The sequence below is a fragment of the Natator depressus genome, chromosome 13 (assembly GCF_965152275.1).
Source record: "Natator depressus isolate rNatDep1 chromosome 13, rNatDep2.hap1, whole genome shotgun sequence".
Taxonomy (NCBI): Eukaryota; Metazoa; Chordata; order Testudines; family Cheloniidae; genus Natator; species Natator depressus.
The window spans coordinates 38,197,833-38,209,889 of NC_134246.1; the positions used below are offsets into that span (position 1 = coordinate 38,197,833).

A 12,057-nucleotide genomic window follows, 5' to 3' on the forward strand; every position below is an offset into this window, starting at 1 on the left:
TGTCTGGTCTCAGCCCAGCTCCCAGGAGGGCAGCGTCCCCAGTGGCTGAGGGCGGATTAGGCCATGTGGGGTGAGCTCCTCGCTCCCCCCAGGGAGGTCTCCCAGGGGCACAGCGCTAGCGGGGGGCAGCTGTGGGACTCAGGGTGGTGTCACCAATAGAGCCGGGAGTCCCGGCCCCTTGTCTCCGGGCGGACGGGGGCAGTGGCCCCTACACCACGCGCTGGATCACGTTCTTGTACTCGGGGCCACTCGCCTGCCTCAGCTGCACCATGGCGGAGAACAGCCACTTCACCTGCAGGGGGCAGAGAGAGCAGGGGTGAGAGGGGTCAGCACTGGGGGAGCTGCTCGGTCTGTCTGTCTGTCTTTGTCATCCCTTCCTGCTTTTATGTCTGTGTCTCATTCACTCAGTCTCTCTCTTATGCACCTATTCTTCTTTCTCGTTCTTTCTTTCCCTTCCATGCTGCCCTCTGTGACGTTATTGAGATGAACTGTGACCGCATGGATCATTGTTGCAACCACTGATATATATTTGCAGGAAATGTTGTACGAAGGTTGTTGTATGAGGTGTCTATGACAAGGTTATGATTTGCTGGTTGTGATGATCCTGTGTGTGTATCATTTTTGTAGCTGAAGTTATGGATATTGGCTATGGACTTGCATCTCAATGTGTTTTGATTCTAAGTAGCCTCAGTCAAGCATTTGCTCAGGTTCTTGGGAAAGGACTATTCTCAGTAAGTGGCCAGTCAAGAAACACTTAACTTACAATGAATTTGGGAGATGCCAATCCACGTCTGAGCTTTCCTGGGAACGTTCAAACTAACATGTAAACAATGGCATCGGCCTGCAAACTGAGCCATGCATGGACATGTGACTTGCCCATGTGACTCCAGACTCCATCTTGCTGCTGTGATTTTCCACAGTAAGAAGAAAGGACAGAGAATATAAAAGGCCCGGAAAACCCCTCCATTTTGTCTTCGATCCTGCTTCAGACCTCTGGAGGAACCCTGCTACAAACTGAAGCTCTGAACAAAGGACTGAATGACCCATCCCAGCTGTTGATGGACTCCAGAGACTGGATTTGAACCTGCATCACTGCTACAAGCCTGCACCAAGAACTTTGCCATTACTCTCTGTGTCATAAATAGAAAGGGAAGGGTTCCAACCCCTCTGTGTGCAGTAACATAAAATCCCTCCTGGGCAGAGGTGCAGAATCGCTTACCTGTGAGGGATTAATCAGTTCAATTAACCTAGTTGACACCTGAGCAGAAGGAACAATGGGGAAAGAAGATACTTTCAGATTGTTTGTGCTCTCTTTGTTGTTCCCTCTCAGAACAAAGAGAGAGATGGAGCAGGTAACCCAGCTCCTAAAAAGATCCTGAAATAATATGTCTAAAATGACAGAAATTGTATGTAATAGCAAGGAAATGTGTTAGATTGTTTTTGTTTTAGCTTGTGAATTTTCCCTATGCTAAGCGGTAATTTTATTCCTGTTTTGTGTCTGAGAAGCAGAGTCAGAGGGGAATCCTCTGTTTTAAATCTTTTTATTTACCCTGTAAAGTTATCTTCCACCCCAATTTTGCAAGTGGCTGTGCTTGACCAGTTTGCTGGGGAGACGAGGTTGCTGAGAGAAGAATGTCTCCGTGCTGATTCTGTAAGTGAGCTGTCTGTGCTTCAGGGTCTGAGGACAGATTTGGCTACAGGGAGGAGGGATAGCTCAGTGGTTTAAGCATTGGCTTGCTAAACCCAGGGTTGTGAGCTCAATTCCTGAGGGGGCCATTTAGAGATCTGGGGCAAAAATTGGGGATTGGTCCTGCTTTCAGCAGGGGGTTGGACTAGATGACCTCCTGAGGTCCCTTCCAACCCTGATATTCTATTCTACTAATGTTTTAGAGCCAAACAATTTTATGGCTGAAGGCTTGAGGATGCAGGGGAGAGACAAGCAAAGTTTCACCCTCAGACTGTTTGGATTGGTGCGGTATCTCTTCAAGACAGAGTCCAGCCTTGGAACTGGTAGCAGTTAAGAATCTGAAAACTGGTGAACAGGCTCCTGTCTGTGTGGATGCAAATTACCTTGGGGACTGGGGGAAGAAAGACTTGCTAATAGCTGTTAGCACAGAGAGCCCACCCTAGCAGCCAGTGAATTCTGTTAAGCAAGAGAAATCAGGGTTTGATCCTTCAGAACAAGGAGGAAAAAGAGAACTTAATTTTGCAAAGGGAAGCCACAGGGTAACCCTAAAATGCCAAAACCCCAGTGGTATTGAGCCAAAGGTGGGGCATGACAAAAATGATTGTAGATGGACACTTGCAATGAATTTGTTGTTCTTGCTCATGGTAATTTTTGTAACGAATGTGTTGCTATTACCAAGAACTGTAAAAATGGGGGTAAGATCTGATTTGTATATTGACCTGGGTCTGGGACTTGGTCCTTTGGGATCATGAGAATTACTGGGTATTGGTTTTGATAACCATTTGTCCCCATAACGAGTGGCATGGGTGGTGATACTCGGAAAGTAGAGAGTCTAAGGGAATTGCTTGTGTGACTTGTGGTTAGGCAGTGCGGTAAAACCAAAGTCCTCTCTGCTGGGCTGGTTTGGTGTGCCTTAGAAGTGGAGAAATCCCAGCCTTGGGCTGTAACTGCCTTGCTCTAAGCAATTTGTCCTGAATTGATACTCTCAGAAGTGTCCCACCAAAGGCAGCATTGTTACAAGAGGCAGCATCGTTACACCCTCTACTGTGCTAAACTCGTTCATTGCTTCATTCCTATGTTCTCTCTCTCTCACCTTGAACAGGGTCACGGTGGCGCTGTAGCACACGCTCAAGAGGAAGAGGGTGACGAAGACCGAGATGGTGGACCAGAGTCCGTCTAGCTCCTTGTCTCCGTCCTCGCTGCAAAACTCACCTAACACGATCACCTCTGTTGGGGGGAGAGAAAGAGACATCAACTCCAACTCAGCCACTGTGACAGAGAGAGCTCAGACTGTGAGTCCAACACCAACCCGCCTATCCCCTTCTCTCTCCATCCTTCCATCCCTCCACTCATCTATCTCTGGATACATCCACCCATCCCTGACCACAAAGCATCCATCATTCCATCCCTAGACACACCCCTCCTTCCATTCATCCATCTCGAGATGTATCCATCCATCCGCCCATCCCCATTCATCCCTCCATTCATCCATGACCACAAACCATCCATCCATCCATGCCTGCACCCATCCATCTGTAGATACTTCCATCCATCCATCCATGACCACAATCCATCCATCCATCCATGCCTGCACCCATCCATCTGTAGATACTTCCATCCATCCATCCGTGACCACAATCCACCCATCCATCCATGACGACAAAACCCCCACCCATCCATCAGTCCATCCCGAGACACCCCCCCCCCTCCATCCATCCATGACCGCAAACCACCCATCAATCCATCCATCAATCTCTAGACACCTCCAACCATCCCAAGACGCACCCCTCCATCCATCCACCCACCCCTGCCCGCTATGATGAAATGAAGGATGCAGAGCCTCCCAGGTCTCATCTCACTTGTCCCATGTGGCCGTGGCCCTACACCCTGGCACTGAAGCTTGGCCGCATGTTGAATTTCTCTGTGCCTTAGTTTCTCTGCCTGTGAAAGGAGGCTCAGGATCCCTCTGAGGTGGGCGAGGTGCCGGGATGCTGCCATGGTGGGGGAGCTCCCTAAAGACCAGGAGGATGGATTTCACACGTGTGCCTCTATGACCCTGCTCCCAATGTATCTAAACACCCAGGAGTCACTTCAGATGGAACACAGCCACCTCTGGGCCTGTTTATACAGGGCTCTCTTGCCAACCTGGAGTTGCCTCGTCTGTGGGGATTTTGAACACTGTCGCTTTTATGAACCGAGCCACAAGTATTTTAAGGATGGGATCTAACGTTTCTCTCTGATATGAAAGATGATGCTCCCTGAAGCATGGTGCCCCCTACTGATCCCCCTGCCCTAGAGATGTCTGGAGAACAGATGCATGAATCTGCTTGTCTCTGTGTGTAGAAACATGACAGCCAAGGTGGGAGGGTCCCTGGGTCATTCCATGTGACAGGTGTGTCCATCTGCACTGAACTGAGCTCTCTCTCAGCCAGCCCGCACACTCTCTTACTCTGTGTGCCCCTGCACGGCCCCCAGGATAACAGCCCTAACACTGCCGCTGCAGGCTACGCGCTCTTTAATGCAGGTGCGAGCTCTGTGCTCGGCACTGGTGAATTTGAGTCCTGTGCTCGCCCATCCAGCCTTGGGGCTGATACACACATGGTGGGGAAGGTGTTTGAGTGAGGCGCTGTTTAGGAGATGGGGCAACTGCATTGTCTGTCCCACCCCACTGCCTGGGCCCCCTATGTCACCAGAGCTAGTGAGACTTTAGGTGAGTCCCTGCTTAGTACCTGCTCCAGCAGCCCTACGACTGCTGCTGCTTTGCGGGGACTGAGTCCCAGGAGCTGATCCCTGCTGTGGGGTGTTTGCGGTATGTTGTCCTATCTCCCCCTCCCCAGCTGCCTCTGAGGGTAAGGGTTGGAGGGAGACCTCTTAGCCTCCTAGCCAGCAGAGGAGGTGTGTGTGGGGGTCAGGGTATTTTAATTACCTTCCCCACACTGACTGTCTGGAAAATTCCCATGGGGCATCTGCTCCTCTCTGTGGTGGATGGGGGTGTAGGGTAAATCCTGATCCTGATACAGTGCCCCTTTGGGTACACATGGGTTAGAGCCTAGAGAGGATCTCGCCTCGGTGAGATGCCAGGGATGGCTTGGTCATCCACTGATACACCTACCCACCCAGCCATCCCACGCTCCATCCATCCTTATCTCTAACCATCCTCCATATCTTCCATCCATCCATATAGATCCTTACCCATCCATTCTCCTACCTCCCCTTTCATCCATCCATCCATCTCCATCATCATCCCTAACCATCCACCCATTCATCCTCCCCCACGTTTTCCATCCATCCACGCAATCCCGTCCACTTATTTATCATCCCTTTATATATTATCCATCTCCAACCATCCATCACCATATGTCTCCATTAACACAATCAGTCACCCATCCATCCATTGCCATATTCACCCATCCATTCAACCTCATCTATCTGTCACTCACGATCACTACCAGCCCATCCGTCCATCCATCCATCCATTCTCATTTTCCTATCACCATCCATCCCCATCGGTACTGATCCACTACCATATGCACCCACCCATCCGTTCATTTATACATCCATCCATCCCCACCTATCCCCATCTCTGGCCATCCATCTATTACAGTCCACCTATGGCCAGCCATTTATCCATCCCTTCATCCTTCAGAACGGATACCCTTCCTACCTTCACCATAAATTTATCCATCCATCCCCATCCACTTATCCATTGGCACCGCACCAGGGAACCATCCACCCACCATTCCCGCAGTGCAGCGCAGTCTAGTGGGATTGGGTGAGACTCTGAGAACACCTGGGTTCTGTTTCTAGCTCAGTAACGGACGTGACCTTGGGCAGGTCCCTTCCCCTCTTGGTGTCTCTGTTTCGTCTCCCTCCTTCTCTGTAAGGTGTGAGCCCTTTGACACAGGGACAGTCTCCCACTGTGTCTGTGCCATACCCAGCCCAACAGGACCTTATCTGAGTTGGGGGTGGAGGTACTACTTTAATCCAAATAATAAGCGCTCTCTCTCTCTCCTTCTCTCCTGTGATATCTGTTGGTCTATTAGTCCTTCCCTCTGAAGTATGTATGTATCCATCTAACCATCTCTCTGAACACTGGGCCTTCCAACTGACCTGGGCTTGGATATGGGCTCTGTAGTATGTGTGTGTGTAACTGTCCATCTACCCCCCTCTCCATCACTGCTTCTGTGTTGTTTTTGTATCCATGTATCTACCCATCCTTCCTTCCTATGGCACCAACCCATCCTTCCTTCTATGGCATCAACCCATGTATCTACCAGTCCTTCCTTCCATGGCATCAACCCATCCTTCCTTCCATGGCCTTTACCCATGGATCTACCCATCCATCCATGGTGTATATGTATCCACCCATTCAGGATCTGGGAATTGGTATCCCCAGACTTGTAGCATCTCGGCTTCTCCCAGCCTGCAACCTGGGACCTCGTCCACCTTGGGCGACCTGCAGATTTCACCCAGTGACACCACAACAAGGAGACCTGGGGGTGAGCTCAGACTCGTTCCGTTTATTCACTTGTTGACATTGTGGGCACAGAGATTATTTACAGGAAGCTGTACTGGACAATACTAGCAGTGGGGCTGGGAGGAGACGTCTTCATTTACCAGAGACTTTGCTGACGCTGCGTTGGGTGAACTTCATCTGCAGGGCTTCGTGGATGACCATGCAGGTGTAGGTGTCCCCCCTGTTCCAGCTGGCCTTGCTGACTTTCAGCTTGCTGTAGAGGAAGAAGTTCGAGTGGCCGGCTCCGTCCTTGATGGGCTGGGTGGTGATGTATTCCATGCTCTCGTTGGCTTTGTGGTTCTTCATCCACTGCACTGAGATGTCCTCGGGGAAGAAGCCCCGCACCAGGCAGGTGAGGCTGATGGAGTCTTCGGAGCTGCTCAGCTCATCGTTGTGGGGGTGCAGGAGGTAGATGCCTGGGCCAGAGCGCCTGCCTTCGGTGCATGGGGACGGAGGACACAGAGGAGCCATGCACATCACTCAGCTGGGGCCACGTGGGGAGAAGGAATGTGGGTGTGGGTGTGGGGGTAGGAACATCTCCTCTCTCCTCCAGGATGGAGGGGCTGGGGACTGGGAGCTGGTAGTCCTGGAGAGCAGGATGGGGGATAGGATGGTCTCCATCTCACATGGGGATGCAAAGGGACCCAAGGCCGGGATCCCAGGTTGTTGGAGGTTTGGGCTTCCCCTTAAGGAGCATCCCTCCCTGCTGGGGGTGGGGATAGGGGAGTCTCTCCCCTTAGGGACCCTGCTCTCCTCCTACCTGGCTTCTTGGAGATGGATTTCATGAGGGACGAGGGCAGCTCTGAGTGCTCCACTTTGCAGGTGAAGGTCTCTCCGGCATCCCAGTCGCGGGTGAAGATGGGCATGGAGCTGGAGGCGGTGAAGGTGCCATTGAACTGCTCACCGATGTCCAGGCGATCAGGGCTAATGGACTCTGGCTTCTCCCGGGACCAGACCACCCGGAGGCTGGAGTTGCTGGGCAGGTTGACCACCAGGCAAGTGAGCATGGGGCTCTGGGCCACATACAGGGCGGCGGGAGACGGGGGCACCGGGAAGACCTGGATGTTACTGGGAGATGTTGTTTCTTCTGGGGACAGGAGAGCCCAGGTCAGCAGGTAGCCCTGGGTTCCCCTGCCCAAGCCCATCCGAGTCTCCCCCGCACTCCTCTCCCCCCTGGAGCCCAGCCCGGCATCCACCTCCCCAGAGGCGGATTTCCAGTAAAACACAGAGTGCCCTGGCACAGGGCCCCCCAATGGCAGGGGGCCCCAGAGCCTGGCAGCTGCGAGGGCAGAAGCTTGGTCCTGCCTAGTGGGAGATTAAGAGTTAGTGGGGCCCCTCCTTGGGACCCAGCCAGGAGAAAGATCACTCTCTCTTATCTCCCCCCGCCCCCATTTCTCATTCTTATTTTCTTCCTCCTCCTCCGGTAAGTAATAGCAAGTGAATGAAAATGAAGTGAGATACTGTGACTGGTGTTGTCGTCAAACTTATTTTCCCACAGACCACTTGAAAATCGCTGGGGGTCTCGGCAGACACGTAATGATCTTTCCAAATATTGCGTGTACCATTCGCTAACGATTGTAAAGCGCTTCGGATAAGAGCCCTTTGTAAAAAAATGTTAGAAAAGGTGGGGTGAGGGGTGTGGCCAGGAGTTAGGGTGCGGGAGGGGGCTCAGGGTTGGGGTTGCAGGGTCTGGGAGGGAGTTAGGGTGTGGGACGGGGCTCAGGGTTGGGGGTGTGGAGTCTGGGAGGGAGTTAGGGTGTGGGACGGGGCTCAGGATTGGGGGTGCGGGGTCTGGGAGGGAGTTAGGGCGCGGGACGGGGCTCAGGCAGAGGGTGCGGGGTCTGGGAGGGAGTTAGGGTGCGGGAGGGGGCTCAGGGTTGGGGGTGCGGGGTCTGGGAGGGAGTTAGGTTGCGGGAGGGGGCTCAGGGTTGGGGGTGCGGGCTCTGGCAGGGAGTTAGGGCGCGGGACGGGGCTCAGGCAGAGGGTGCGGGGTCTGGGAGGGAGTTAGGGTGCGGGAGGGGGATCAGGGTTGGGGGTGCGGGGTCTGGGTGGGAGTTAGGATGCAGGAGCAGGCTGGGGGTTGCGGTGCAGGGTGTGGCCAGGAGTTAGGGTGAGGAAGGGGGCTCAGGGCTGGGGCAGGAGGTTGGGGTGTGGACCAGTTCCCTGGGGCAGCTCCATTTGGTGCGGAGGGTGGGGGTGGGAATGTGGGGGGGTTCAGGAGTCAGGGCTGGGTTTGTGGGGGTGCTCCCGGCCCCCTGCTCCTGGCGGCTCACGGGGGGAGATGTGCAGGGGGAGTGCGGCGGCCCCGAGCGCCGGCAAACAGCTGTTCGGGGGCAGGGGCAGCGCTGGGGAGGGGCAGGGAAGAGGCGGGGGAGGAGGCAGCTGGATGCCGGTGGGGGCGGAGCCTGCAGAGGAGCCCCTGGAGCCAGCAGGAGCAGACGCGGATTGACAGTAAAACACAGGGGGGGGGGCCCAGGGCCGGGCAGCTGCGGGGGAGAAGCTTGGTCCCCGCACTCCCCCTACACATACCCCCCCAGGCCCTGCCGTGAGCCGCTCGGGGGAGGGGACTGGGAGCACCCCCATGACCCCAGCCCCCTGCCCTGATTCCTGGACACCCCCACATTCCCACCTGCACCCCTGGCACCAAATGGAGCTGCCCCAGGTAAGCGCTGTGCACCCCAACCTCCTGCCCCAGCCCTGAGCCCCCTCCCGTGCCCTAACTCCCTCTCAGACCCTGCACCCCCCACAGCCCCCCAGCCACCTGCCCTCCCTGTCTCCTGCACCCCCCCACAGCCACCTGCCCTCCTTGTCTCCTGCAGCCCCCCAGCCTCCTGCACCCCCCCAAAACCCCCCCAGCCTCCTGCCCTCCCTGACTCCTGCACCCCCCCAAAACCCCCCCGCCTCCTGCCCTCCCTGACTCCTGCACCCCCCCACAGCCCCCCAGCCTCCTGCCCTCCCTGACTCCTGCACCCCCCCCCAGCCCCCCCAGCCTCCTGCCCTTCTTGACTCCTGCACCCCCCAGCCCCCCCAGCGTCCTGCCCTCCATGACTCCTGCACCCCCCCACAACCCCCCAGCCTCCTGCCCCCCCACAGCCCTCCAGCCTCCAGCCCTCCCTTACTCCGGCAACCACCAATCCCCCCACCTCCCAGCCCCCTATCCTCCCTGACTCCTGCAGACCCCCACATCCGCACCTGCACCCCTCGCACCAAATGGGAGCTGCCCCAGGGAAGTGCTCCACACCCCAATCCTCTGCCCCAGCCCTGAGCCCCTCCCTCCCCCTAACTCCTGGCCAGACCCTGTACCCCAACCCCCAGCCTGCTCGTGCACCCTAACTCCCTCCCAGACCCCGCACCCCCAACCCTGAGCCCCCTACCTCACCTTAACTCCTGGCCACACCCCTCACCCCACCTTTTCTAACATTTTTGTACAAAGGGCTCTTATCCGAAGCGCTTTACAATCGTTAGCGAACGGTACACGCAATATTTGGAAAGATCATTACGTGTCCGCCGAGACCCCCAGCGATTTTCAAGTGGTCTGTGGGAAAATAAGTTCAACGACAACAAAAGTCAAGGTACCTCCCTTTATTTTCATTTACTTCCTATTACTTATAGGAGGAGGAGGAAGAAAACAACAATGAGAAGCGGGGGCGGAGAAGAGAGAATGATCTTTTTCTTGGCTGGGTCCCAAGGGGGGGCCCCAAAGATGACGCTGATCACAGGGCCCCACTCCCTCTACATCCGCCACTGCCCCGTCTCTTCCGAGGCAGCCTAGCGGGAGTGACAGTCACCTTCGCACTTGCAGGCATGGTCCTCGTTTGTGGTCTTGGTGCCCGGGTGGTACACGTGGCAGGTGTATTTCTTGCCCTTCAGCCACTCGTCCTGGGAGACACTGGCGTTGCTGCGGGTGCTGAAGGTGTGGCCGTCGGCGTCCTTCTTGGCAGGGTCGGTGTCACCATGAAGTTCCCCACGCTTGCCGTCCACCAGCCATTGCACCGTCAAAGGCTCGGGGGAGAAGCCGGAGATGAAGCACACCAGCTGCACGGTGCCTGGCTTGGCGGTACAGGAGTAGAGAACGTGCACCTCGGGTTCAGAGTACGGGCCCTCTGGGAGAAGGGTGGCAGGGATTAGTTTTTGTATAGACCCCTGCTGAGCCCCCCCACCTTGCTCTCCCCTCCCTGGCACCCCCGATGGAGCCCTCCTCCCCCCGGACCACGGCGCCCCCGACGGAGCCCTCTGCCCCTTTCCCTGCACTGCAGCACCCATCACTTCTCTCGGCGTGGTCTCTCTCTCTCTCCGTCCATCCACTCACCACAGCGACTCCCTCGGCTCACAGCGCTGGCAGGCTCCCATCCTTTCTCCCTGCAGCAGTCACCGGATCAGGGACTTGAGAGACCCCCAACCCCTCCCGTTCCCCCCCCGGGCTGCCCCGCACCGTCCCTACTTGGGATTTCCTTGGAGATGCTGGAGCTGGTGGGCTGGTGTTGTACGTTGCAGCTATAGGTGTTAGACTCCCAGCTGCTGGCCGGGACGGTGACCTGGCTGCTGAGCGTGTAGAGGCCGCTGGAAGGTTGCAGCAGGGAGGGATAGGTCTTCACGCCCGAGGGGGTGACGTTTGGGCTCCACGTCACGGTGACCGGCTCGGGGAAGTATCCTTTGGCCAGGCAGCCGAAGGTGACCTGGGGGGTGTCGTCGCCGGTGCAGGAGGTCAGGGGGAAGACAGACGGGGCCGTGGGGCTAACTGCAAAGGGAGAGAGAGCGAGGCCATGAGACGCAGCCCCTACCCGGCTCCCTGCAGCACGGGGGCCCTAGCGTGGCACTGGGCCCAGCACTCAATGCCGGGGGAGAGCGTCCCCTAACGGAGCCCCACTCTGCTCCACTCAGCACAGCAGACAGCTTGTGGTGAGACTGTTGCAAGGTCTTGTTAATGTCTGTGCGTAAGTGGGTGCCTGAGAGAGGCTGCCCCCCGTCTTCCAGGTTGTGTCACAGAGTGACCAGGATCCGGGCCCCCAAATCACTTAGTGCTAAACAGACCCTGTCTGTGGTCGGAGGCCCCATTACACTGGTGCTGCAGAGAGACACAATGACAGACAGTCCCTACCCCAGAGAACTTACAGGCCAAATAGGCAAGGTAAAGGAAGGGTTAGAGGGGAAACTGAGGCAGAGGGTGAGGAAGGGGCCTGGTTACAGCTGGTCAGTGGCACAGCCAGGTACAGAACCCAGGAATTAGGTGCCGAAGTGCTCAAGTGGCAGAGAAATTCTCCTTGGAGAAATCACAGCGTCTGCAGCTAGAAAACAACCCAAGTGTTTGACCAAGGAACTGAAACTGGGGGACACTTCTGGGCTCTCGGAAGAAGTGTGGTACCAGAAACGTTTGGGTCTTCCGGTCTCCAGCTGGAGACATGCAGATGTTAGACCAGCAATTTTAGCTTGGGTACGAATATTAAATGTTATATTCTCACTAGGCTCCTGGGTTCATTGCTAACATCATCAGTCCCTAGTGGCCAATTAGCAATTCTGTCGCTCAAACACACGTTATTAGAGTCCTGGGAACTCACTTGAGACACTGGTAGGAAAGACTGGGACTGTCCCAATCAACCCGGGACATTTGGGCCCTTTGGGTTAGAGTTCGGGTTATCATTATACATGGGGAGGAGGATTAAGGGTTAGTGGTTAGGGTTAGGTGCCATGGTTAAGGGCTATAATTAAGTGTGATGGTTTAATGGTTCGGGTCAAATACCTTTCCACTCTCAAATTCGATATTTGATGTGTTGTGATTGGATTTCTAGCCAATTTTGAAGCCATTCAACCATCAGATTCCTACCGGTTGTGCTGCCATTTCCCAGAGGGAGTTAGT

The 12,057-nt window shown here is 55.4% G+C and overlaps 1 gene segment (V, D, J or C); it reads right to left on the minus strand.

Annotated features, from left to right (window-relative positions):
- Nucleotides 1-6,296: 6,296 nt before the first annotated feature.
- LOC141997134 (Ig gamma-2C chain C region-like) lies at nt 6,297-12,039 on the minus strand. The segment is given in 6 exon segments: nt 6,297-6,637; nt 6,964-7,290; nt 9,992-10,306; nt 10,645-10,941; nt 11,235-11,268; nt 12,025-12,039. Coding segments are annotated over 6 exon segments (1,329 nt in total).
- Nucleotides 12,040-12,057: the final 18 nt, after the last annotated feature.